The sequence below is a fragment of the Haliotis rubra genome, unplaced genomic scaffold, assembly GCF_003918875.1.
Source record: "Haliotis rubra isolate DU_JTF1 unplaced genomic scaffold, ASM391887v1 Scf718, whole genome shotgun sequence".
NCBI classification, from domain to species: Eukaryota; Metazoa; Mollusca; class Gastropoda; order Lepetellida; family Haliotidae; genus Haliotis; species Haliotis rubra.
This window is the reverse complement of record NW_025767433.1, coordinates 11,427-35,559: the sequence shown is the minus strand read 5'-3', so window position 1 is coordinate 35,559 and position 24,133 is coordinate 11,427. Positions and strand designations below refer to the sequence as shown.

Here is a 24,133-nt window from a genome sequence, read left to right as displayed (position 1 = left end):
TGGGAGGAGTAAAAATATGTTTACAATTCATCCTCTGGGTCCTAGCAGCATGGTACTGGGTTTAAAGTATAAAGGAGATGTGGGTTAAGATTGCATGTAGGGGAACCTGCCCAGCGAAGGGTAACGGTGTGTTTTGAAGTTGTAGTCGTGTAGTGGTAAGTATGGAGATCAGCAGGACAGAAAGATTTCTGTGTTTGAAAGTACAACCGAATTGGTAACAATTAGTAATATACCACCGTCGGCAATATTATAGCTGCATCTATATACTGTTTCCTACGTCTTTAGAAAATGGTGTGTTGCTTTTTAAACTTAACATTTGTGTATGTTTATTATCTTACGTTTGTGACATTACGTGTGTCTGTGTAAAATTTGAATTTCGCGCAACAGCTGTTGTTAATATCGTAGATTATATCAGTTTGACACACTTCACGAACACCGTATTGAATTTCTTTTTTTAAGTACTAACTGATTAATTGTTGAGCATTTCTCACGCTCCTATCTCTGAGTTTGGTGGCAAATCTGTGAATTCTAGTTACATCATTGCTTGGAAGGTTTATAGATTATATCAGTTTGACACACTTCACGAACACCATATTGAATTTCTTTTTTTCAAAACTAACTGATTAATTGTTGAGCATTTCTCACGCTCCTATCTCTGAGTTTGATGGCAAATCTGTGAATTCTAGTTACATCATTGCTTGCAACGTTTACTGATCTATACAGGTGACAAATGTTGATTTGGTGACCAGACTTGGTGACTTGATTGATTAGATGTCATTCTACCCAAACAGTGTACGCATAATATCGATCACTGGATTGCCTGGTCCAGTCTGGAATATCTACAGACCCCCTTCATAGGACTGGAATACTGCTGGGTGAGATGTTATATATTTCAGTTTCTGATCAGTTTTAAATTCATTCGTCTGTAACCTACATCTGTTTATTCGTTCCAAACATCAAAGTTGACACATTGTCATGCAGTGGTATCCCAATTGCATAGATGCTCATGCTGTTGATCACTTGATTGTCTGGTCTAAGCTTGATTACTTACAAACCGCCGCCATATAGCTGGAATATTGCGTTAAAAAATGAATAAAAAGCAACACAATCAAGCGGTGAACAGGTCATCAGCCATGTTCCGACCAGTTGAGCACAAACCCTGAATGATAACTGTTCTGCAAATCAGTCCATGTTATGTAAGAGAGATTTAGTATCAGGATATTGGCATTTTAATTTTGTCTCGTACAGCAGAGTTTTGACTGTGATATTCAGGTGATGCAGTGTGTTCCAAGCTGAATATAAACCATTAGAGTATAGGGAAGGTTAAGGAATCATGATAAGAAACAAACGATGCCTGGGTCTGGAGGAAAGTGAGGTACGCCGAGTTAGCAATATTCCAGCCTGTGTCTGTAAATGAGTTGACCAACAATCCAGTGATCAACTGCCATCGATCTGTGTTCTGAGGTTTGTCAAGTCAGCGAAACTGACCATCCTACGACAAGATAGTCGCCTGTGTGCAATGGTTGTCTATCCCGGTTCTTCACGGGTCGCCTATATACTGAGTTATGTCTGTGTTATTTAAACAAACACACTGTGTGTTCAGGTTAAGACAGCATTTGTTAATCCTGCCTTGTGTGATGAAGTAATGTATATTTCTATTTAAACGTGTGTACAGAATTTTGTTAAAACTGTGTAAAGTAATGTATATGAGATGAATAAAATAAAACATTCGGACTTTTTAAATATTCTTTATTTGTATTGTCAATTGAAGCAGCATCAACTCTATTATTTTTGTAATGATAGTATTTATGGATGGACAACTTCTTTATTTACTGTGAGTATGTAGACGCGTAGAAGCTACACTGTTATCAAGCAGTAGCTGTACAAGGTAGTGTCGAGAGCCATATATACAGATATGAAGTAGTGTTTTAACAATAGATCAGAGAAGCACTTTTAGCATACGTGTAAACATACAGATAAACACAGAAGGATTATATCTGATTGGAGTCTTTGATTAGTTGATGGCAGGCAATCTGGAGATGTGTAGTACTCTTGCTCACGGTTGAAGGATGGCTTGAATCGTTTTCATGTAGATGGCTTCTTGGATTTTGGATCACCTACACCTACAAGAAACGTGTGTAGTAAGTACGTTACCAATGTCCTTCAGACCCACACTCCTTCAACAGTTCCATTACTATGGTAATTTGTAGTCATGCACGTCTATCTGAATGGTGTGAGTGTTGTTTTAATGTGGTTCACCTTTACGATTCTGGCTTAAACAAAGACAAACCAATGACCGGAAGAGGAAGCATGGATTCATGCCAACGGGAAACAGTGACACGATGTCAGCTGGTTCATGGATGCTCACCAGTTAATATTCGTCAGCTTTTACACGAAGCATGGAGACCGAGAAGCACTTATGTGTCACTATTTAGGTATAGTGATAATGTACATTGACAAAATGTGACCTTGTGTTTGGATTCAATCAATTGCGACCACTCTGGCGGGAGAGTGTATGCTGCAGTGGTTGAGAAGGATAATATCATGGTGACTTTATGCTTTAGAAACACGAGACAGGATAAATTTATGGCAATGCTTATTATGCTGCAGACCATTTTTTTGTTTTATTTTTACGGAATGGATAAGCATACAAACCTATGAAATTTAAGTACTCCTTGTCTAGAAACAATAACTCAATATACAATTAGGATATTTGTTACGTTGTGATGAATGTTTGGAAGTATTCATTCTGGAAAAGGTTAACCTACTTAGAGACTACTGTCTTCTCTGCGTTACCGGTGTGCTTTGGTCCTGAAACAACCATAGATTAGATTAATAAATGAACAAATAAAATGACACTTAGGAGCTGCGACACATAGAAAGTCCCTGCCGAGATCACCAGGCATTTCCACTGAGCTACCAACATCCCTTTACTGCTTCTAGTTTGTTGACTCGACTGTCTTCTCTGGATTCTTTAACTGTGGTCAGAAAAACTCGTCACTGACGAATCCCACAGTGTATCTATGGTCAGGTCCGTTTCCTGATAGGACCTTTTTTAGCGGTTGTAAGTGCTACATTGTGAGCATGGCCGGTATTTGGTGGTTTATCGGGAGAGTGTTTAGTCCTTATGACGAAGCTGCCTTCCGCCATGAATGAATGAATGAATGAATGATAATTGATTTGTATAGCGCCTGGTTTCCAGATTGGACATGACTGATCAACGGCGCTTGTTGAAGTGAGCGGAAAAAAGATATGTCTTCAGATGAGTTAGAAAAGAGTCTTTTATTTCACAATTTCTGATTTCCAGTGGTAGGGCATTCCTTATCATCGGTTGATCTTAAAGCTCTTGTGGGTTGGTAGTGATGTAACATGTCCGTAACATAAGTTGGGGAGTTTTCATCATTTAGTGCTGATTATGTGATAGCAAGAGTCCTGAAAGTGATGCGGTGCTCTACGGGTAGCCAGTGGCATGATTTCAGGACAGATGTGATATGGTCAGTTCTCTTGGTACCAGTCAGCATCCTCGCAGCACTGTTCTGCACTTGTTGCCGTAGTTTGATGTTAGTGGCAGTAGTCCCATTGAGGAGGGCATTTCCATAGTCAAGACGTGATGTGACACAGGCTTGGATAACTGTCCTCAGACTGTCATTGTCAAGGTATTTCTTGATCTTGTTGATCTTAAATAGATGGAAGAAGGCAGATCTGCATGTTGACTTGACATGGTTTTTCATCGTCATGTTTCTGTCAAACTTGACTCCCAGATTTCGCACGTCATTGCTTGGATTGATATGACTGCCACTAATCTCAAGAGCTAATAGTCATGAATATTCTGTTTTGGAACTGTTGAATTTGAGCGCATTTGCTGTCATCCACTGTTGAATATCACCGATACAATGTTCAAGCTGTAACTTGGAAGCAACTACTTGGGTAGGTTTTGTTCCTATATACAACTGGTTGTCGTCTGCGCATCCATGGAAGTTGACATTGTGCTGTCGGATGATATTTCCTATAGGCAGTATGTAAATGTCAAAAAGGAGAGGACCAAGGGCAGAGCCTTGTGTGACACCACAGCGCAGCTCACCTTCTTGTGATCTGGATCCATCAATTTGAACTTGAAGGTATCTGTCAGTGAGGTACGATCTGAACCACTGAAGTGCAGAGCCGCCAATACCAACTGTTTGTTCCAATCTCTGAAGCAATATGTCATGGTCCACAGTATCGAAAGCCGCAGAGAGGTCTAGCAGAACAAAGAGAACTGTTTCCTGATTGTCCAGTGAGTGCATGATGTCATTTTGGACAGACAGTAGTGCAGTCTCGGTACTGTGTATCCTCTTATAGGCAGACTGGAATTCTTCTCCAAGGCTGCTGTGAATAAGATGCTCCCTGAGACGTATGGATACAATTCTTTCCAAAACTTTAACAAGAAATGGGAGATTGGATACCGGCGAAAATTGGCGTGTTGGGTAATCACACCAATTGCGGGTACAGGGATGAAACTCCCCATCATTGTTTTATTGCCAACTACGAAAGTCACTGGAGCAAACTTACAGGACAGCAATGCAGAATAAAGTTAAGCTCAATGTTAAAATTCTTGTCCTTGTTGGATCGTCATGCGGATGAACTTTCAAAGGTTATATGATTTCCACAGATAGATTAAGAACGTATACACTTAAAGTACTTACCTCATATGCAGTCTGCTAGTTTGTCCCTGAAGACGAACGCAAAACCCAGACAGATGGCACCAACGACCGGCATTACACACACACCTATAGCCACTCCACCTCCAAGAGAAAATTCACACGTCGCTGTCATTTGAAACATAAAATGTATTTCTATGGCTACATGGCAGTTTAATTTATTGTAACCAAAAGTTGTTACCGTTATACATTGTTTTGTTAAGGTTCAGTAGAAGATCAAGTCATAGTGTTCTGACAATACCTAGTTGCCAAGAATGTGTTAGCGTCTCATGTTAGCACTGACCGATCCAGCATATAGTCGTTTCTGAAGGAGGTATTTACACCAAAAGAAAATACGCGAATGTCTTCGCTTGTGTTTATTTTTTTCAACCTAAGTATATTTCACCCGGACCATACCAAATGTCTCGTAAACACCAAACCTTCCTTTTTAAAAGATATTTGGAAATGTTTTTGTAGCATATAACTCCAACCCCTTAACATAACCCTTCCGGGGCCCTGGAAAGACTGATCAGTCTCTGTATCCCGTTTGTGTCATCACACATAACTAAAAGGGACCAATCGATGTTCATGGCCCTTTGGACCGCCTCCGTGGTGTAGTGATTAAAGCGTCCACCCGGAGTGCGGAAGGTCGCGGTCTCGATCCCCGACCGCGTCATACCAAAAGACGTTAAAATATGGTACTTGTTGGTCCCTGCCTGGCGCTCGGCATTAATGGGTACAACAAGGACTGGTCGGCGGTCTAGCAGTATAATGTGTCTGAGTGGGGTATTCATGCAACTGCGGCATGGTATCTCAGTGGTCTAGCACTATAAAACCAGCTTAAGTCTGGGCTAGAACAAGCAGCCGCACATACACATACACACGCATGCACGTCGTCATATGAGCGAAATATTCTCAAGCACTACGTTAAACCCAATGTCACCTCACCTCACCTCATGGCCCTTTCCATGAGACTTTCAGGCCGAAGTTCTGCCCAATCTATCCTTGTAAAGTATGGTGAACAGAACACCTGATAGTACGTCAACCAAAGAAGGTTAAGTGTACCTCAGTGTACCTTACGATCAATACATGAAAACCGATTGATAAAGCGAATGCTGACATTAACAATTGAACCTATCCAGCTCAAGTGTTATCAGAATGATAACTGAAACGAAACATGACAGCTGATGTGGGATTCTAATAAGAATACCAAGGCAGCAATGGCGACATTGGTTCAGATTGGGGGCTCAGAAAGCTATGGAAAAAAGCCGTTGATGAAGGAAAAGATGACGTTACGTTTTCAGAATGTCAGTATACTGTATAGCCACCGTTACCAGAAATACGTGCCATGGATTGCTAATGTAAATGTCCAGACAATTATGCCAGAATTATGCTTCGAAGTACTATAGTACATCATTAATAGGCAAGATATTTCCGAAATTCTGCTCCCAGACAATAATATAAAACTCACCACTTGTAGGCTTTTCGGAAAGAGTTGTTGGTCGTGGTGGTTGTTGACCTACAAAAAGATATGGCAGTTAGAAGTAAACCTGATCCTTAGCTTCTGTTGTCCTGCTATGATATAAGATGTACTCGGCTAACATATAAGTTCATATATGTAGCACTTTTACAATATAGATTTGATTTTACAACATAGATTTCATTTAGACAAGGTCATGAACGATTTCTTACAATTGTAATAATAGCATTCCTGTTTGAATGTTTGTCGTCCTGATATTAAAAGTGGCACTGAATTCGTTCAGGAACAACAATCACTAACTTCGGGGTCCAATAAGAAATACCCGAATACCATTAAAGAATGATAATGATAACTTTTAGTCTGAAGAAGGCACTTTGACACAAAAATCTCAGTTATGTGTATGGCATCATTGTCTGAAATTCTATGATTCTATAATACCACTTCAAGCATCATAAATGGACAAGATGTTTCTGAAATTCACACTTTTAAAAAATTGAGTTTGATTGCTTGCTTGTTGTTTAACGCCGCACTCAGCAATATTCCAGCTGTTTGGTGCCGTAACATATATTATATTTGGGATTACACTTCTCAGTGAAGTACAGATTCTAGCCCAGATAGCATTCAGACGTTGGCCTAACGTTGGCAATGGTATTGCCAACATTGTCAACGTTGGGCCAACTTCCGAATGCTATCTGGGAGTACTTTTGTTGGGTTGATTCCCATCCGGAATTCAAACCCACACCCTCAGAGTCGGGTATCTAATCGCCAGCACACAAAGTCAGCCGCCTAACCCACTCACCGCCGCTTCTACAAGCTGAGAAAGTGTAATCCCCAAAATACCATATTTTACATTTGACCACTTTCTGAATGGCATTTTGTATTCATTTCGTGCTTGTTTCATTTCATGGGCATACTTCCCTCCTCCGGTAGTGTTTATAATTTTGACATTATTCCAGATGCCTTGGTGTAGGGCTGGCACCAGTTTTAGTGTCAGAACAACGTATTCTTCACTTGGAAACTTGTCATATTGTAACACCTCTACGGAATATTTAAAAGAAAATACATCTCATCTCAACCAAATCAGCGAGCCTGACCATCCGATCCCGTTATTCGCCACTTACGACGAGCATGGGTTACCGAAGACCAATTCTAACCAGGATTTTCACGGGAATGATAATTAAGTAAATTAGTTGTTGGTCAAGTATATACCCCGCTGCTGCTTTCTTTCAGTTATACAAAACTCACCATTTGTAGGTGTTTCGGCAGGAGTTGTTGGTCGTGGTGGTTGTTGACCTTGAAAATATATAGCATTTAGAAAGTGAACTTGATCCTTAGCTTCTGTGTCCTACTAACATAAAATATGTACTCGGCTAACATATAAGTTCATATGTGCAACACACTTACAATATAGACTTGATTTAGACAAGGTCGTACACTATTTCTTACAATTGTAATAATAGCCTTATTGTTTGAATGTTTGCCGTCCTGATATGAAAAGTGGCACTGAATTCGATCAGGAACAACAATCACTAACTTTGGGGTCCAATAAGAAATACACGAAGACCAATTCTAGCCAGGATCTCCATGGGAATGATAATTAAGTAAATTATTTGTTGGACATGTATATATCCCGCTGCTGCTTTCTTTCAGTTATACAAAACTCACCATTTGTAGGTGTTTCGGAAGGAGTTGTTGGTGATGATGGTTGTTGACCTGAAAATAGGATATAGCAGTTAGGAAGTAGGCTTGGTCCTTTGTTTCTGTCGTTGTCCTGCTAACATGAATGGTGTACTGAGCTGACATATAGGCTCATCTGCATAACATTCTTAACATATAGGCCTGAGTTCGATAAGACCAACAACCGATCTCTTCCCATTGTAATTATAGCCTTTCCGTTTGACAGTTTGTCGCCCTGGTATTAAAAGTGGAATTGTCTTCGATCAGGAACAACAATCACTAGCTTTTGGGTCCAATAAGAAACCATCCGATCCCGTTATTCGCCACTTACGACGAGCATGGGTTACCGAAGACCAATTCTAACCAGGATTTTCACGGGAATGATAATTAAGTAAATTAGTTGTTGGTCAAGTATATACCCCGCTGCTGCTTTCTTTCAGTTACACAAAAACTCACCATTTGTAGGTGTTTCTGGCAGGAGTTGTTGGTCGTGGTGGTTGTTGACCTTGAAAAAAAGATATGGCATTAGAAAGTAAACCTTTAGCTTCTGTTGTCCTGCTAACATAAAAGATGTACCCGGCTAACATATAAGTTCATATGTGTAACACACTTACAATATAGACTTGGTTTAGACAAGGTGATAATCGACTTCTTACCATTGAAAAATTAGCCTTCCTGTTTGCATGTTTGTCGTCGTGGTATAAAAAGTGGCGCTGCATTCGATCAGAAACAAACATCACTCACTTTTGGGTCCAATAAGAAATACACGAATGTCATTAAAGAATGACAATGTCGTTTTAGTCTGAAGACGGCACTTTGACACGAACATCTCAGTCATGTGTATAGTCACTGTTGTCTGAAATTCTATGATTCTTTGGTAAGGCCAATTCTAACTCGGATCTTCACGGGAATGATAATTAAGTAAATTAGTTGTTGGACATGTATATATCCCGCTGCTGCTTTCTTTCAGTTATACAAAACTCACCATATGTAGGTGTTTCGGAAGGAGTTGTTGGTGATGATGGTTGTTGACCTGAAAATAAAATATAGCAGTTAGGAAGTAGGCTTGGTCCTTTGTTTCTGTCGTTGTCCTGCTAACATGAATGGTGTACTTAGCTGACATATAGGTTCATCTGCATAACACTCTTAACATATAGGCCTGAGTTAGATAAGACCAACAACCGATCTCTTCCCATTGTAATTATAGCCTTTCTGTTTGACAGTTTGTCGCCCTTGTATTAAAAGTGGAATTTTCTTCGATCAGGAACAACAATCACTAGCTTTTGGGTCCAATAAGAAACCTTCCGATCCCGTTATTCACCACTTACGACGAGCATGGGTTACCGAAGACCAATTCTAACCAGGATTTTCACGGGAATGATAATTAAGTAAATTAGTTGTTGGTCAAGTATATACCCCGCTGCTGCTTTCTTTCAGTTACACAAAACTCACCATTTGTAGGTGTTTCGGCAGGAGTTGTTGGTCGTGGTGGTTGTTGACCTTGAAAAAGATATGGCATTTAGAAAGTAAACCTTAGCTTCTGTTGTCCTGCTAACATAAAAGATGTACCCGGCTAACATATAAGTTCATATGTGTAACACACTTACAATATAGACTTGGTTTAGACAAGGTGATAATCGACTTCTTACCATTGAAAAATTAGCCTTCCTGTTTGCATGTTTGTCGTCGTGGTATAAAAGTGGCGCTGCATTCGATCAGAAACAAACATCACTCACTTTTGGGTCCAATAAGAAATACACGAATGTCATTAAAGAATGACAATGTCGTTTTAGTCTGAAGACGGCACTTTGACACGAACATCTCAGTCATGTGTATAGTCACTGTTGTCTGAAATTCTATGATTCTTTGGTAAGGCCAATTCTAACTCGGATCTTCACGGGAATGATAATTAAGTAAATTAGTTGTTGGACATGTATATATCCCGCTGCTGCTTTCTTTCAGTTATACAAAACTCACCATTTGTAGGTGTTTTTGGAAGGAGTTGTTGGTGATGATGGTTGTTGACCTTGAAAATAAGATATAGCAGTTAGAAGTAGGCTTGGTCCTTTGTTTCTGTCGTTGTCCTGCTAACATGAATGGTGTACTTAGCTGACATATAGGCTCATCTGCATAACACTCTTAACATATAGGCCTGAGTTAGATAAGACCAACAACCGATCTCTTCCCATTGTAATTATAGCCTTTCCGTTTGACAGTTTGTCGCCCTGGTATTAAAAGTGGAATTGTCTTCGATCAGGAACAACAATCACTAGCTTTTGGGTCCAATAAGAAACCATCCGATCCCGTTATTCGCCACTTACGACGAGCATGGGTTACCGAAGACCAGTTCTAACCAGGATTTTCACGGGAATGATAATTAAGTAAATTAGTTGTTGGTCAAGTATATACCCCGCTGCTGCTTTCTTTCAGTTATACAAAACTCACCATTTGTAGGTGTTTCGGCAGGAGTTGTTGGTCGTGGTGGTTGTTGACCTGAAAATAAGATATAGCAGTTAGGAAGTAGGCTTGGTCCTTTGTTTCTGTCGTTGTCCTGCTAACATGAATGGTGTACTGAGCTGACATATAGGCTCATCTGCATAACACTCTTAACATATAGGCCTGAGTTAGATAAGACCAACAACCGATCTCTTCCCATTGTAATTATAGCCTTTCTGTTTGACAGTTTGTCGCCCTGGTATTAAAAGTGGAATTGTCTTCGATCAGGAACAACAATCACTAGCTTTTGGGTCCAATAAGAAACCATCCGATCCCGTTATTCGCCACTTACGACGAGCATGGGTTACCGAAGACCAGTTCTAACCAGGATTTTCACGGGAATGATAATTAAGTAAATTAGTTGTTGGTCAAGTATATACCCCGCTGCTGCTTTCTTTCAGTTATACAAAACTCACCATTTGTAGGTGTTTCGGCAGGAGTTGTTGGTCGTGGTGGTTGTTGACCTGAAAATAAGATATAGCAGTTAGGAAGTAGGCTTGGTCCTTTGTTTCTGTCGTTGTCCTGCTAACATGAATGGTGTACTGAGCTGACATATAGGCTCATCTGCATAACACTCTTAACATATAGGCCTGAGTTCGATAAGACCAACAACCGATCTCTTCCCATTGTAATTATAGCCTTTCCGTTTGACAGTTTGTCGCCCTGGTATTAAAAGTGGAATTGTCTTCGATCAGGAACAACAATCACTAGCTTTTGGGTCCAATAAGAAACCATCCGATCCCGTTATTCGCCACTTACGACGAGCATGGGTTACCGAAGACCAGTTCTAACCAGGATTTTCACGGGAATGATAATTAAGTAAATTAGTTGTTGGTCAAGTATATACCCCGCTGCTGCTTTCTTTCAGTTATACAAAACTCACCATTTGTAGGTGTTTCGGCAGGAGTTGTTGGTCGTGGTGGTTGTTGACCTTGAAAAAAGATATGGCATTTAGAAAGTAAACCTTAGCTTCTGTTGTCCTGCTAACATAAAATATGTACCCGGCTAACATATAAGTTCATATGTGTAACACACTTACAATATAGACTTGGTTTAGACAAGGTGATAATCGACTTCTTACCATTGAAAAATTAGCCTTCCTGTTTGCATGTTTGTAGTCGTGGTATAAAAAGTGGCGCTGCATTCGATCAGAAACAAAGATCACAAACTTTGGGTCCAATAAGAAATACACGAATGTCATTAAAGAATGACAATGTCGTTTTAGTCTGAAGACGGCACTTTGACACGAACATCTCAGTCATGTGTATACACACTGCTGTCTGAAATTCTATGATTCTTTGGTAAGACCAATTCTTACTCGGATCTTCACGGGAAGATCTGTTTGACAGTTTGTCGTCCTGTTATTAATAGCTTCGAAACATTTGAATAGAACATAAAGCTAATATTTGGATAGAATATCTAACAAGTTTAAAAGGCATTTTCAGGATAAATCGGAAACCTGATCACCCGTTGTGCGTAAACTTTGTGTTGGACCAGGTATACGTTTAAAGTCATCCACAGTGTAAAACCGGACACATTAACGGTGAACCAATCACAGCTGTAACATATTACCAATAACCAAAACAGTCTTTTTTGTATTGTTGTAGTATACCTAGATAGACAGGTGACCTACTTCATTTGATGAGTGTGATAAATGAGTTTTTAATCCCTCTCACGTGGCCTCATACGTGCTTGGTTTCTTGGTGACCTAATGGAAATAAAAACATCCTTATCAGTTCATGACTCTCATATGACCTTTGTTTTGTGACCTCATTAGGGTATAAAAAACACCTTGTTTTTCACACAACTTCACTTGCAATACTTCTATCATGATGGGCTCCTCCGATATGAACACCCTTAGACATAATCACTGTGATCATCTGAAAGCTATAGACAATGTGGAACCTGTGGTCAACTTACTGGAACAATGGGGTATCCTGAATCAGTACAATAGAGCTTACATAATGGTAAGGCCTTTTCTTCACATATAAAATTCAGTAACTACATACACGTATTATGTGTGTTTTCCATGAATTTCCATTATTTAATAGCATGCTTTGAATTCTTTGTAGGACAATCAAGACACTAAAATAGACCGCAACCGAACCTTACTGTTGAGTTACCAAGATGTGGAACCCACGCTTTTGAACAATTTGTACAAGTGCTCATATTCAGTGGAAAACATGAAGCTGCCAGCCTCCTGGGACGGAGGAATGTTGATGATAAGACCTTGGTGACCCTCCAGGGCCCTCACTGTAATCTGGATCTTGGTGAAAATGTGTTTGTGACAGCAAAGACAAAGAAAGTTGCAATAAACATTCACATCATCAAGTTTGATGTGTACTCGAGTGGCAAGTCTTATCCTACCAAATGAGGCCTTATGTCAACTCTAAAGCACTGGTTGGAACTTTCCCAGGTGCTCAATCGGTTGGAAGAGGCTATGAAGTCTGGTCACTTAGGCTCTTATAAATGCACATGTTGGAGGGAACATGTATGCTGCATTGAATGGCAATGGTGTGGACCTTCGTCAGTGGGAAAAAGAATACTCAAGTGGTAAAGTAGTGCCTACAGGTAAAGGTATCTTACTGTCCATGAATCAGTGGAAGAAACTGAGAGACTGTGTCCAGGTAATACCTGACTTTGTGTCAGAACTGAAGGACATGGTGCCGTGTATGTTACAGGAAGACCATCAGAACCAAATGGGGTACCTATTGTGTTCCTTCTGTAATACCAGTGACTACAGTCACTGGATGTAAAGCCATTCTTGGTTTATACACTGTACTGTGCTGACGTGCTACCACTGCTCTCCCCTCAGGATATCATGGATGTGTGTGGACATTACTCACTCGACAAGACTGCCGTTGCCGATTGCTGTGCAATCAAAACTGAATGGACTTTATTCGAGAAAAGACTCGATTCGTTTTAAGACTGGCCTGTGCAGATGAAACAGAGTCCTCGTCAAATGGACAAGGCAGGATTTGTGTACTTAATCAGATGGGACGCTTGCAAGTGTTTTCAAAGTTGTGTCGTTCTGAAGAATTGGAACGAAGATGATGATCCCTCGGTCGAACGTGAAAAAATGATCTCTAGACTGTCCGTATTTGGCCCTGGGATTCCCAATACCTCAGTAAGAGGTGGCCCGCTGGAGTAGTCATGTGGATTTACATTTGTAACTTAGAGTGTGATGTAAAATATTATATTTAATTTAGTTTGGAATATTGACAATAAATCAATATTAAGAGTATATTTGCATTGGTTGTTTATGTGTGAAGAATGGGAAGAGTATGTATTACGATCTTGAACATCCTGAATTGGCCCTGTTAAATTGTATGAACCCTTCAAAAGCCGAAGATCAGTTAAAACTGTGGATATCTATATAAAAAGTCCACGTGGGAAAATTAAATTTCTGCATGGACCAGTGACAGTCACACTTCACCTGGTTTTAAGAGTATAAAGGGGAAACAATTCTACCTTGTGAACATTCATGTGGACAGACGCCAAACAGAACACATCACCATGAGTCAACAATATAATCTGTATGTCCCAGACACAGAGAAGTGGACTCGTTATTATATGTTGCAAGTCCAGGGTAAACTGAAACCGTATAATTTTGTCATGAGACGAGTGGAAAGACAGGTAACTGTGTCTATAGATAGAACACTTGAATTTTATGATCCTGAATGGCAAAAAATATGAGAAGCAAGAAAAGAAAGGAACAGACACAGTGCATGTATTCCCAGGAACCCAATATTACATTTGTGTCCCCTACTACTCAACAAGTGGTCGAACAGGTCAAAGGAAAGTTGAAGAGAGAAAGGGAAAGTTTCAATCGGCCAAGGGAAACAACAGTGGATGTAATGTAAAGAAAACGAATGAAAATAGGTTTTAAAATATACAAAAAAAAGCTAAATTTGTAATTGAATACTTCATTTGTAGTTGGACTGCCGATGTGTGAACATAGTCATGCATCTCTGTCCTGTATGCTCCAAACAATATGTCTGGGCTCATAACCTGTCCCGTCATAAACGAGCAAAACATTCAGGAGAAGATCTCAAGCAGCTGCAGCAGCAGCTACAACCACATTCATCAGAAAATACTACTCAGTCATTTGAAGAATTTAAGCTACTTCATCCATTTACCATGATCGTCTCTGGACCCACCTCCTGTGGGAAAACCTACTTAGTGAAGCAGTTTCTAGAAAGGATGAACATTAAACCTTAAACCTGGGCGTATTATAAGGCTCTACAAACGATGGCAGCCATTGTATAACGTCATTCAAACCTGTGTTTATCCCTGTGTTGAATTTCATCAAGGCATTCCTTCTCACCTTGAAAAGGATGCGTTTCTGGACCCCGCTGTTGTGAACGTTATTGTCCTTGACAACTTTATGTCGACAGCGAGCAAATATCCACACATTACCGATCTTTTACCAAAGGAAGTCATCATCGTAATCTCTCAGTGATCGCCTTAAACCAAAATTTGTATTACAGTAAAGATCCTATACAACAAAGAAATTGTCATTATCTGCTTCTGTTCAACAACCCTATTGATCAACAACCCATCATGACTTCGGCAAGGCAAATGTATCGAGAAAATTATACATATTTTATGGACCAGCTTCAAAGGGCTACCGAGAAACCTTATGGACACTTGTTGGTAGATCTAAAACCACAAACACCTCCCCATTTGCGTCTTTGTCCCAATGCACTTAGTTTGAAAGGAGAACTCCAAGCCAGGACAATTCAATCCGAGTTAGACTTTCAGCATGAGCAGACGTATGAAGAAAACCAACAATGCCATATTGTGATGACTGTGAAGTCAACCACAATTAACCAAAGACATTTACACAATAAACAATGCCCTGAAATGGAAAATGATGATGATGATGATGATGATGATGATGATGATGATGATGATGATGAGCTGAATAAAGACGTTTTGGATAAGAAATGACAGCTGTACATGAAAAAGAGGTTTAAACGATGGACATGATGGACATGATGGAAGCCAAACTGAAGAATTAATCTGGATGTATTCACGATTTATTACTTATCTGTATCATATGCAGTGGGGTCCAAATACACAGGAAATACTGAAGCAAGTACAAGATACGAATAATATGTATCATGACGTGTTTTCAAACTGCACAAATATAAATCATGGGTGGAAGACTTGATTAAAGATGGCGATGAAGACATCATATCTGATACAGAAAACAAAGGACAGGGCGATGAGGAGGGGCAACGAGACATGTAATTCACAAAAGATGTAAAGTAGACTTTGGGAGTTCGCTTATCCTAATGATTACTGATGGAAACGGAGCTAATAAATATGATATGAAATATATATATATATATCTTGTTTGTTGGTGTATATCTATTGCTGGAGGACGGACATTAGACAACTGTTCGTTGTACAACTGACATCAGATCATTCATTCTTTGTGTTATAACTGATAAATAATACCAATTCCAGCCTCAACCTTAGTGTTAATGGTAGTTCAATATACAACAGATGTGTCTATCCTAATGTCTCCCTGACTAAATATAAATAGCCCTGTGTGGCCCTGACTAACTATAAATGGCCCTGACAAGTACTCTCACCTAAAAATCCATAAGGTAAAGTATTTAAATTAGGCTTAAGGACACGTTTTGAATCAGTGTACATATTATACATTTAATTTGACGACCTAACGATCTAAGGACCCCGCGAGGTATTATCAGCGAACTTCCTCATCAACTGTGTTGTGAAGTAAACAGACAGTGTCCCCACTTGGATTTATCTCTCGCTGACTTAACACTTTCAAGGCTGGACAAGGTGGAGACAACTGTCTTAGTTCAAGTTGGTTTTAGAACACATACAGTGTGATTTCTTCATGAATTTTACCGTCATTTCATTTCATGTAAACTGATTGGCTGATCCGACGTTACAACAGACCTATCACTAGACACATTTGGTATTAGTGAGGACCACGGCCAGTCAATCAGCACACAGGGTATGGGTCACGTGAGGGCCTTATCTATTTGAGGACCAAATAGGGTTACTTACAGTTATATATATCACCCGATCATATGATTTATCTTATCAGTTACATCGTTACATGACATTCACCAATTTCAGTTTTCACAGAAACAACTATTCATGGATGGATACTGTTTACTGATTGGATGATACGATTGTATTTGTCATGTCATGTCAAGCCCTTATGCGTGTCATGAACTGATAAGGATGGGATTTTCGATTAGGTCACCTAGCAACCCACGCATGAGGTCATGTGAAAGGGAATAAAACACATTAATCACACTCATCAAATGAAGTAGGTCACCTGTAAAAAGTGCTGTTTTTCCAGGTATACAACACACTGTAGTTTTCACCTATGACAGAACACCTGAACTGTCGTCCATTGTCTAGCTTGTCACATACAAGGTAAAACCGAACACATAAAACAGTAGAAACCGGATAAATTAACGTTGAAACAATCTTACCAACAACATAAACAGTCTTGTTTGCACTGTATTCTTCACTTATGACAGAACACCTGAACTGTCTCCCATTGTCAAGATTCGAGACTGTATGAACCAGCGTTGACGCCCCTGTATATTGACATTCCGCTACTGAAGTAGGACGGTCGTAGGTGATATTTTGGTTGTTCGGGTATCGTGTCCAGGAGGCGAACTCGTTGTTTCCAGATCGCCACTCCCATGTCCACAGGTTCTGGAGGTTGTTCTCATCAAACTGGTTCCCGATCCTGCCTGTACATCTCATTGACAAGAGTTGACCATCGTCATACTGGACCCTGTCAGGAGTGGGGAACATCTCTATTTGCTCTGGATAAGCTGTAAAACAGGATATAGACATTGTAGGTCAACACTCGGGGCCATTATAATTGTAACTCATATCATAATAAAACACTTATATTTAGAAAGAAGCAATAAGTTTAAGTGACACATTTAGAATATCTCATACTGACCAAGAATCCATGGACATGTACATACAAGACACGTGTGAAAAGAGATGCAGAGATGACTTGAGAAATACACTAAATAATGTAATTAAACAATTTATATAAAAAAGATGATCCAGATATTTCTTCTTGCCAAAACTCCTTTATATGTGCACACGATCTTTCGCCGTTCAACTGCTTTTCAGGTGTACAATGGAAACTAAGTGTCGTCATAGGTGACTCATAACGGTAATATGCCGTCTTCATGCGTATGACGTTACAGTTAGTGGTTTTATAACTTTTACCGACACACACACACTCACGCTCGGGCGCGCACACACACACACACACACACACACGTGCGTGGCGTGTGTGTGTGTATCGCAAAGAATCAAAACGTTTCAGATTCAGTTTTGAGTAAATATTACCACTGCGTACTTCTAGCTGTGATGTTGGCCGTAGCCTCATCAGTTTCAGCTGATCCCGCCAAGTATAACGTTGCAGTAGTATGTAGAAGCAGCATCAGCAGATCTCAGATCTGTCAGGATGAACTGTATACTGCCTGTTGCTCCACTGATAGAACCTGAGGCTGTCATCCGCTGCTGTAGACTTGTGTCCACTACTTGTACTGACGTATCTGTGTTGGTCAATCGTATTATAGGCTGATCAAAGCCAGCAGAAGACTTCTTGCCAATCTCCATGTTATACAATGTAGTTATTCCAGGTGCATCTGGCCTGCAACTTACAGTCAACTGAGATGTTGGGTTACTGCCCCCGATTGCTATTTGGCTTGGTGAAGCGGTCAGGCTTGCCCCAGTGGCTGAAAAACGAAGTACAAATGACGATTGATTCATTCATATAAACACGTGCCATGGAACTATATAGCAGAATAGTGTAGCACCGCACTGTGACATATACTACAAAGTCACGGTTTCCGTATTCTGAGCTACACAGGGGCGATGGGGTAGCCCAGTGGTTAAAGCGTTGGCTCATCACGCCGAAAACCCAGGTTCGATTCAACACATGGGTATAATGTGTGAAGCCAATTTCAGGTCGTGATACTTCTTGAATATTGCTAAATGCTGCGTAAAACCATATTCACTCACTGAGCTTCACAGATGATCTACAGATATAGAGAGCGATTCCACAAGACGTTTAACTAACGTCTTTTAGTTACTGAACACACAAGTGGAACATCTGGCAATTGAAAAGCAGACTCACACAAGCAAATAATTTTATAGTACATTATTGCCTTCTGCTTATTCATGAACGAGTTTGGATACTGGGCCCCCGTTAAAACACTGTACGACTTGATGCCGGTTGCGAACTTATGTTTGTTACATGATACATATCTCACAAATAGATGTGTATCTTCATTTGCGAAGATAATTTACACCAATACAATGACAGCTTTACAATGAAAAGAGTGTTTGTTTGAAAACTAGGTTTCTCTGGCATCATGATGTCTGTACTTACTTCCAGAGAGGAGGGTCATGAAGATCAGAAGACAAAGAAGATCACACGTATTCATTCTTCTTTCTAGCAGGTGCGACTTTCCGACCCTGAAACATGTTCATGTATGTCGTTAGTTATAAAAAAAGCTTCTTGGTAAATGTTTATATTTTCAGTTGAGGTCAAACAATTCCTGTGGTTTAGTTGCCGTAAGCATTTGCCACATTTTAACAACTTGTCTATCAAGCCATTACATAGTACGAGAATGTGTCCCATTTCTTATGCATTCATATACACATCTTTGGTTTCGTATATAACTTACTTGCATGATCAATAACTTACGAAATATGAAACACAGGTCCATCTCGTTTCACCCCAGGGACGTTAGACATAGCATATCGAACAAAAATACGTTTTCCATTACCTATAACATATTTATGTGAATTTACTAAAGATATGATCGATCTGGAGATATCTGAATTCAGTACATAACATATGACTAACAAATCCTAAATGAGATTAATGATTTACATGTTGCATGTCTGAACATTGGTACGGTGTATGAACTGACACAAACAAACAATAAACGTACGGTAAAACTAGAAGTGTAACCTATTCCTTTTTCAATGAGAGCAATTGCTCTAAATGGATTCCATCTGCACTAACATGTACAGTATTTGCAAGGCTTAGCAAAATATTTATCTGGAGAATTACTCTTAGCGTCCATGAACAAACTAAACTGCATGTGCACGCGATGGTGTAAAAGAACATGCTACGGCCGTTACAATAATCGGAATGAAACTGACTTTAATGAAACTAAATTTACAAACAAAGCAAATAATATTTTGGAGAACTGTAGTCAGCGTCAGTGGACATGGCCAGTTACGTTTACACATCAGTTACTGGCGAATAGGTACCACGCTGTGCTGATTACAGGTGTGTAAGACGACACACAACAAAGGTCGCGTTCATCACACAGCTTCTCAACAGTCACTGATCGTCACAAGTGTAGACACCATCGGTGGATGCATACTACTTTATATAATCCTGGCTGTCCATATGTGTACAGATACCTTGTCATGTTATTCCATCTATCAATATATATAAGTACAAAGGTAGTCATTTGTCGTTTAGAACTGTAGATGTTACACGTCACAACTGAGCTGGGAAGTATAATACTCTCACTTGTATATGTCACCGTACGCACCATTGAGAATCCTACCCTCCACAGTTTACCTCCGTGATCACTACACTGCTTATAACCTCTACAGTTTACACCCATGCAATGTCTGAGTAAAACATACCTCGGGTCATGGTGACACAGAGTCAGTAGGGGGAAAGCCTACGTGTGTCAGTAAGCATACCGTGGAGGGTCGTTAAGAGGTTGTGTAGTGTTCATGCCAATCATAATATGGACATCAATACGAAATATTCCCATATTGCCTTTACAGCCATCAATACAATGACTCTTGAAACTACACACACATACCTGTACATGACGTCAACCGCCATTAGACATCCGACCTGCAGAATATACTTCCTTGTTGTACACACGTGATATAGCCGTGTGATCGCAGGAGTAAAAATAACTTTACAATTCATTGTTTGGGTCCAAGCAACATGATACTGGATTCTAAGTATAGAGGAGATGCGGATTAAGATCGCATTGAGGGAAACCTGCCCAGCAAGGGTCACGGTGTGTTTTGAAGTTGTAGTCATGTAGTGGTAGGTATGGAGATCAGCGGACAGAAAGATTTCTGTGTTTGAATGTACAACCGAATTGATAACAATTAGTACTATACCACCGTCGGCAATATTATAGCTTCATCTATATACTGTTTCTATGGTCCTTAGAAAATGGTGTGTTGTATATTAAACTTAACGTTTGTGTATGTTTATTATCTTACGTTAATGACGTTACGTAGATGTGTCCGTATGCAAATGAAATTTCGAGCAGCAACTGTTGTTAAGATCGTAGATTATATCAGTTTGACACACTTCGCGCAGACCGTATTGAATTTCTTTTTTTAAAAACTAACTGATTAATTGTTGAGCATTTCTTACACTCATATCTGTGAGTTTGGTGGCAAATATGTGAATTCTAACTATATCATTGGTTGCTACGTCTACTGATCTATGCAGGTGACAGATATTGATTTGGTGACCAGGCTGGTTGACTTGGTTGATTGCATGTCATTCTACTCAAACGAGTGTACGCATAATATCGATCACAGGATTGTCTGGTCCAGTCTCGAATATCTACATACTGCTGAGTGAGATGTTATATATTTCAGTTCTTGATCAGTTTGGATTCATTCGTCGTAAAACGTGTAACATACATCTCTTTATTCGTTCCAAACATCAAGGTTGACACCTTGTCATGCCATGGTATCATAATTGCATAGATATATGCTCATGCTGTTGATCACTGGATTGTCTTCTCCATTCTTCATTAATTACAAAGCGACGCCATATAGCTGGAATATTGCGTTAAACAAAAGAAAAAAGCAACACATCAAAGGGTGGTCAGGCCATCAGCCATGTTCAGACCAGTTGAGCACAAACCCAGCATGATAACTGTTCTACAAATCAGTCCATGTTATGTAAGTGAACTTCAGTATCAGGTTAATGTTATTTAATGTTTGTGTATTATAGCAGAGGTGTGACTGTAATTTCAGATAATACAATGTGTTCAAGAGTGAATATAAGAGTATAGGTAAGGTTAACGAATCATGATATGGACCCCAAACCTGCCAGGGTATTGAAGAAACAGGAAGTGAATTTTGCATGTGTTACTGTTGAAACAAAGAGCCTGCCTCATGTCCTGGAGCTGAGATTAAGACAGCATTGGGTCCTAATTCTGGCTTGAGATGAGGTCTGAGCATTATATAATTATTTATATCTAAAGATCTGTACAGAATTATGTTAAAACTGTGTACAGTAATGTATATGAGATATAAAAGTATAAATTCTGACTTGAGATGAAAAAAGTAAAAATTCTGACTTTGTTTTGTCTATTTGAATTTTCAGCTGAAGCAATATCAACTCATTTATTAATGTAATGGTATTTTATGTGGAAGAACAACTTCTATTTACAATGAGGAAGTAGATGTGTAGAAGGTAACACTGTTATCAAGCAGTAGATGTATAAGGTAGTGTAGGGAGGCATATATACAGATATGAACAACTTGTCTATCAAGCCATTACATAGTACGAGAATGTGTACCATTTCTTATACATTCATATACAGATCTTTGGTTTCGTATATAACTTACTTGCATGATCAATAACTTACGAAATATAAAACACACGTCCATCAAGTTTCGCCCTAGTGGCGTTAGACAAACAATATCGAAACAAAGAACATTTTCATTACTTATAAAATATTTTATGTGATATCATTGAACTGGAGATAACAGTATATAGCATATGACTAAGAAATCGAAATTACGATTTATGATTTACAAGTTCATGTATGAAGGTTGGTACGGTGTATGAACTGACACAAACAAACAATGAAGTTATGGTAAAAGAATAACTGCAACATATTCTCTTTTAAATAAAAGCAGTTGATTCAGATGGAATCCATCTGCACTTAAATTTACAATATTGGCAAGGCGTAGCAAAATAATTATCTGGAGAATTATTCTTAGTGTCCATGAAAAACGAAATTGCAGGTACACCCGGATGGTATAAAGGTAAATGCTACGTCCGTTACGATATTCGGAATAAAACTGACATTTACAAACTAAGCAAATATTCTATTGGAGAACTGCGTTTACTTGCAGTGGACAAGGCCAGTTACGTCTATACATAGATACACACTATAGAACTGTATACATTAGCTACAGGAACCACGATGTGATGATTACAGGTGTGTAAGACAACACAAAACAAAGGTAGAGTTCATCACACAGTTTCCAGTAACAGATCACCACAATTGTAGACGACATCGGTGGATGCATACTACTTTTATGTTCCTGACTGTCCATATGTGTACAGATACCTTGTCATGTTATTTCATCTACCATTACATATAAGTACAAAGGTAACCATCTGTCGCTTAGAACTGTAGATGCATTCGTCACAACTGTCTTTGGAAGCATATATTACTCACACTACTATATATATACACACACACACACACAGGTACACACACAATCCACACACTCACACAGACGCGCACACACACACACACACACACCACCTTACCCACCATTTAGAATCGTAACCTGCTCAATTTACACCCTTTATTACTGCATTGCCCTACGCCACACCCCCTCATTCCTGCTTGACGGTACAAGAATCTGTATCGAAACGTCGCACTCACGAAATAAAATAATGTGTTATCCATAATGTTTGTTCAATAGTGCATGTCTCAACTGCTAAAATGCCACTCAAAGAAGATTGTATTACCTATAACATCTACATGTTACCCCAAATACAACGTCTGTGTAAAACATACCAACGGTCATGGTAACACAGTCAGTAGGGTGAACGTCTGAGTGTGTCAAGATGTATGTTGCAGCGATGGTAAGGGCGTGTGTAGTGTTCATGCCAATGATAATATAGACACAAATACGAAGTATTCCCACATTGTCTTTACTACTATCATTTCAAATATTGTTTAAAATACACACACGTACCTGTACAGGTGAACTCAACCGCCATTAGAAATCCGACCTGCACATTATACTTCCTTGTTGAATGCACACGCTCTGCAAATTATGTTGAGGCGTATTCTACATGCGTTTAGAGTTCATTGTTAGAAATCTGATTGAACAAATACACCAACATGATACTGGATCAAAAGCATAAAGAGAAGTAGGTCATGATTGCATATGGCGGAACCTGCCCACTGAAACGGAGAAGTTGTGACAACATTGTTGATGACCAGCATGAATGTCTTTACAGGTTTCACTACCCTAAGTTTAAGTGGAGACCATTAATGGGTAATATCCCTAAGTTTAGTGAGACCAACTTGAATGTCTTCACAGGTATTCACTGTAATATCCCCAGGTTTAGTGAGACCAACTTGAATGTCTTCACAGGTATTCACTGTAATATCCCCAGGTTTAGTGAGACCAACTTGAATGTCTTCACAGGTATTCACTGTAATATCCCAGATTTAGTGAGACCAGCTTGAATGTCTTCACAGGTATTCACTGTAATATCCCCAGGTTTTGTGGGACCAACTTGAATGTCTTCACAGGTATTCACTGTAATATCTCCAGGTTTAGTGAGACCAACTTGAATGTCTTCACAGGTATTCACTGTAATATCCCCAGGTTTTGTGAGACCAACTTGAATGTCTTCACAGGTATTCACTGTAATATCCCCAGGTTTAGTGAGACCAACTTGAATGTCTTCACAGGTATTCACTGTAATATCCCCAGGTTTTGTGAGACC

At 39.5% G+C, this 24,133-nt stretch overlaps 1 protein-coding gene across 13 annotated transcripts; it reads right to left on the bottom strand.

Annotated features, from left to right (window-relative positions):
- Nucleotides 1–1,732: 1,732 nt before the first annotated feature.
- LOC124259319 (proteoglycan 4-like) lies at nt 1,733–23,434 on the bottom strand. 13 transcript variants are annotated; one of them, XM_046693431.1, is made up of 16 exons: nt 23,371–23,434; nt 18,749–18,834; nt 17,711–18,092; nt 16,815–17,165; nt 11,213–11,260; nt 10,746–10,793; nt 10,279–10,326; nt 9,286–9,333; nt 8,819–8,866; nt 8,290–8,338; nt 7,822–7,869; nt 7,402–7,449; nt 6,148–6,195; nt 4,683–4,781; nt 2,769–2,821; nt 1,733–2,123 (listed from the first exon to the last, which is right to left on the bottom strand). In XM_046693431.1, the coding sequence occupies exons 3-15, from the start codon at nt 17,793–17,795 to the stop codon at nt 2,776–2,778; spliced, it is 1,014 nt and encodes a 337-aa protein (XP_046549387.1). In that variant the 5' UTR covers nt 17,796–18,092; nt 18,749–18,834; nt 23,371–23,434; the 3' UTR covers nt 1,733–2,123; nt 2,769–2,775. The 13 variants fall into 13 exon arrangements, 12 of the variants coding, with proteins under 12 accessions (XP_046549387.1, XP_046549386.1, XP_046549388.1 ...); XM_046693430.1 differs by lacking the exon at nt 23,371–23,434 and adding an exon at nt 20,214–20,298; XM_046693432.1 differs by lacking the exon at nt 23,371–23,434 and adding an exon at nt 20,214–20,298 and having other exon boundaries at nt 2,769–2,811.
- Between the last annotated feature and the right edge of the window lie 699 nt (nt 23,435–24,133).

Excerpts from the sequence above, each read along its gene's own strand:
- LOC124259319 (XM_046693431.1), bottom strand. The coding sequence starts at position 17,795 with ATGCTGCTTCTACATACTACTGCAACGTTATACTTGGCGGGATCAGCT. Across the intron at positions 10,327-10,745 it reads TGCCGAAACACCTACAAATG|GTCAACAACCACCACGACCA; the intron begins GTGAGTTTTGTA and ends TCTTATTTTCAG. Across the intron at positions 8,339-8,818 it reads TTCCGAAACACCTACATATG|GTCAACAACCACCACGACCA; the intron begins GTGAGTTTTGTA and ends CTTTTTTTCAAG.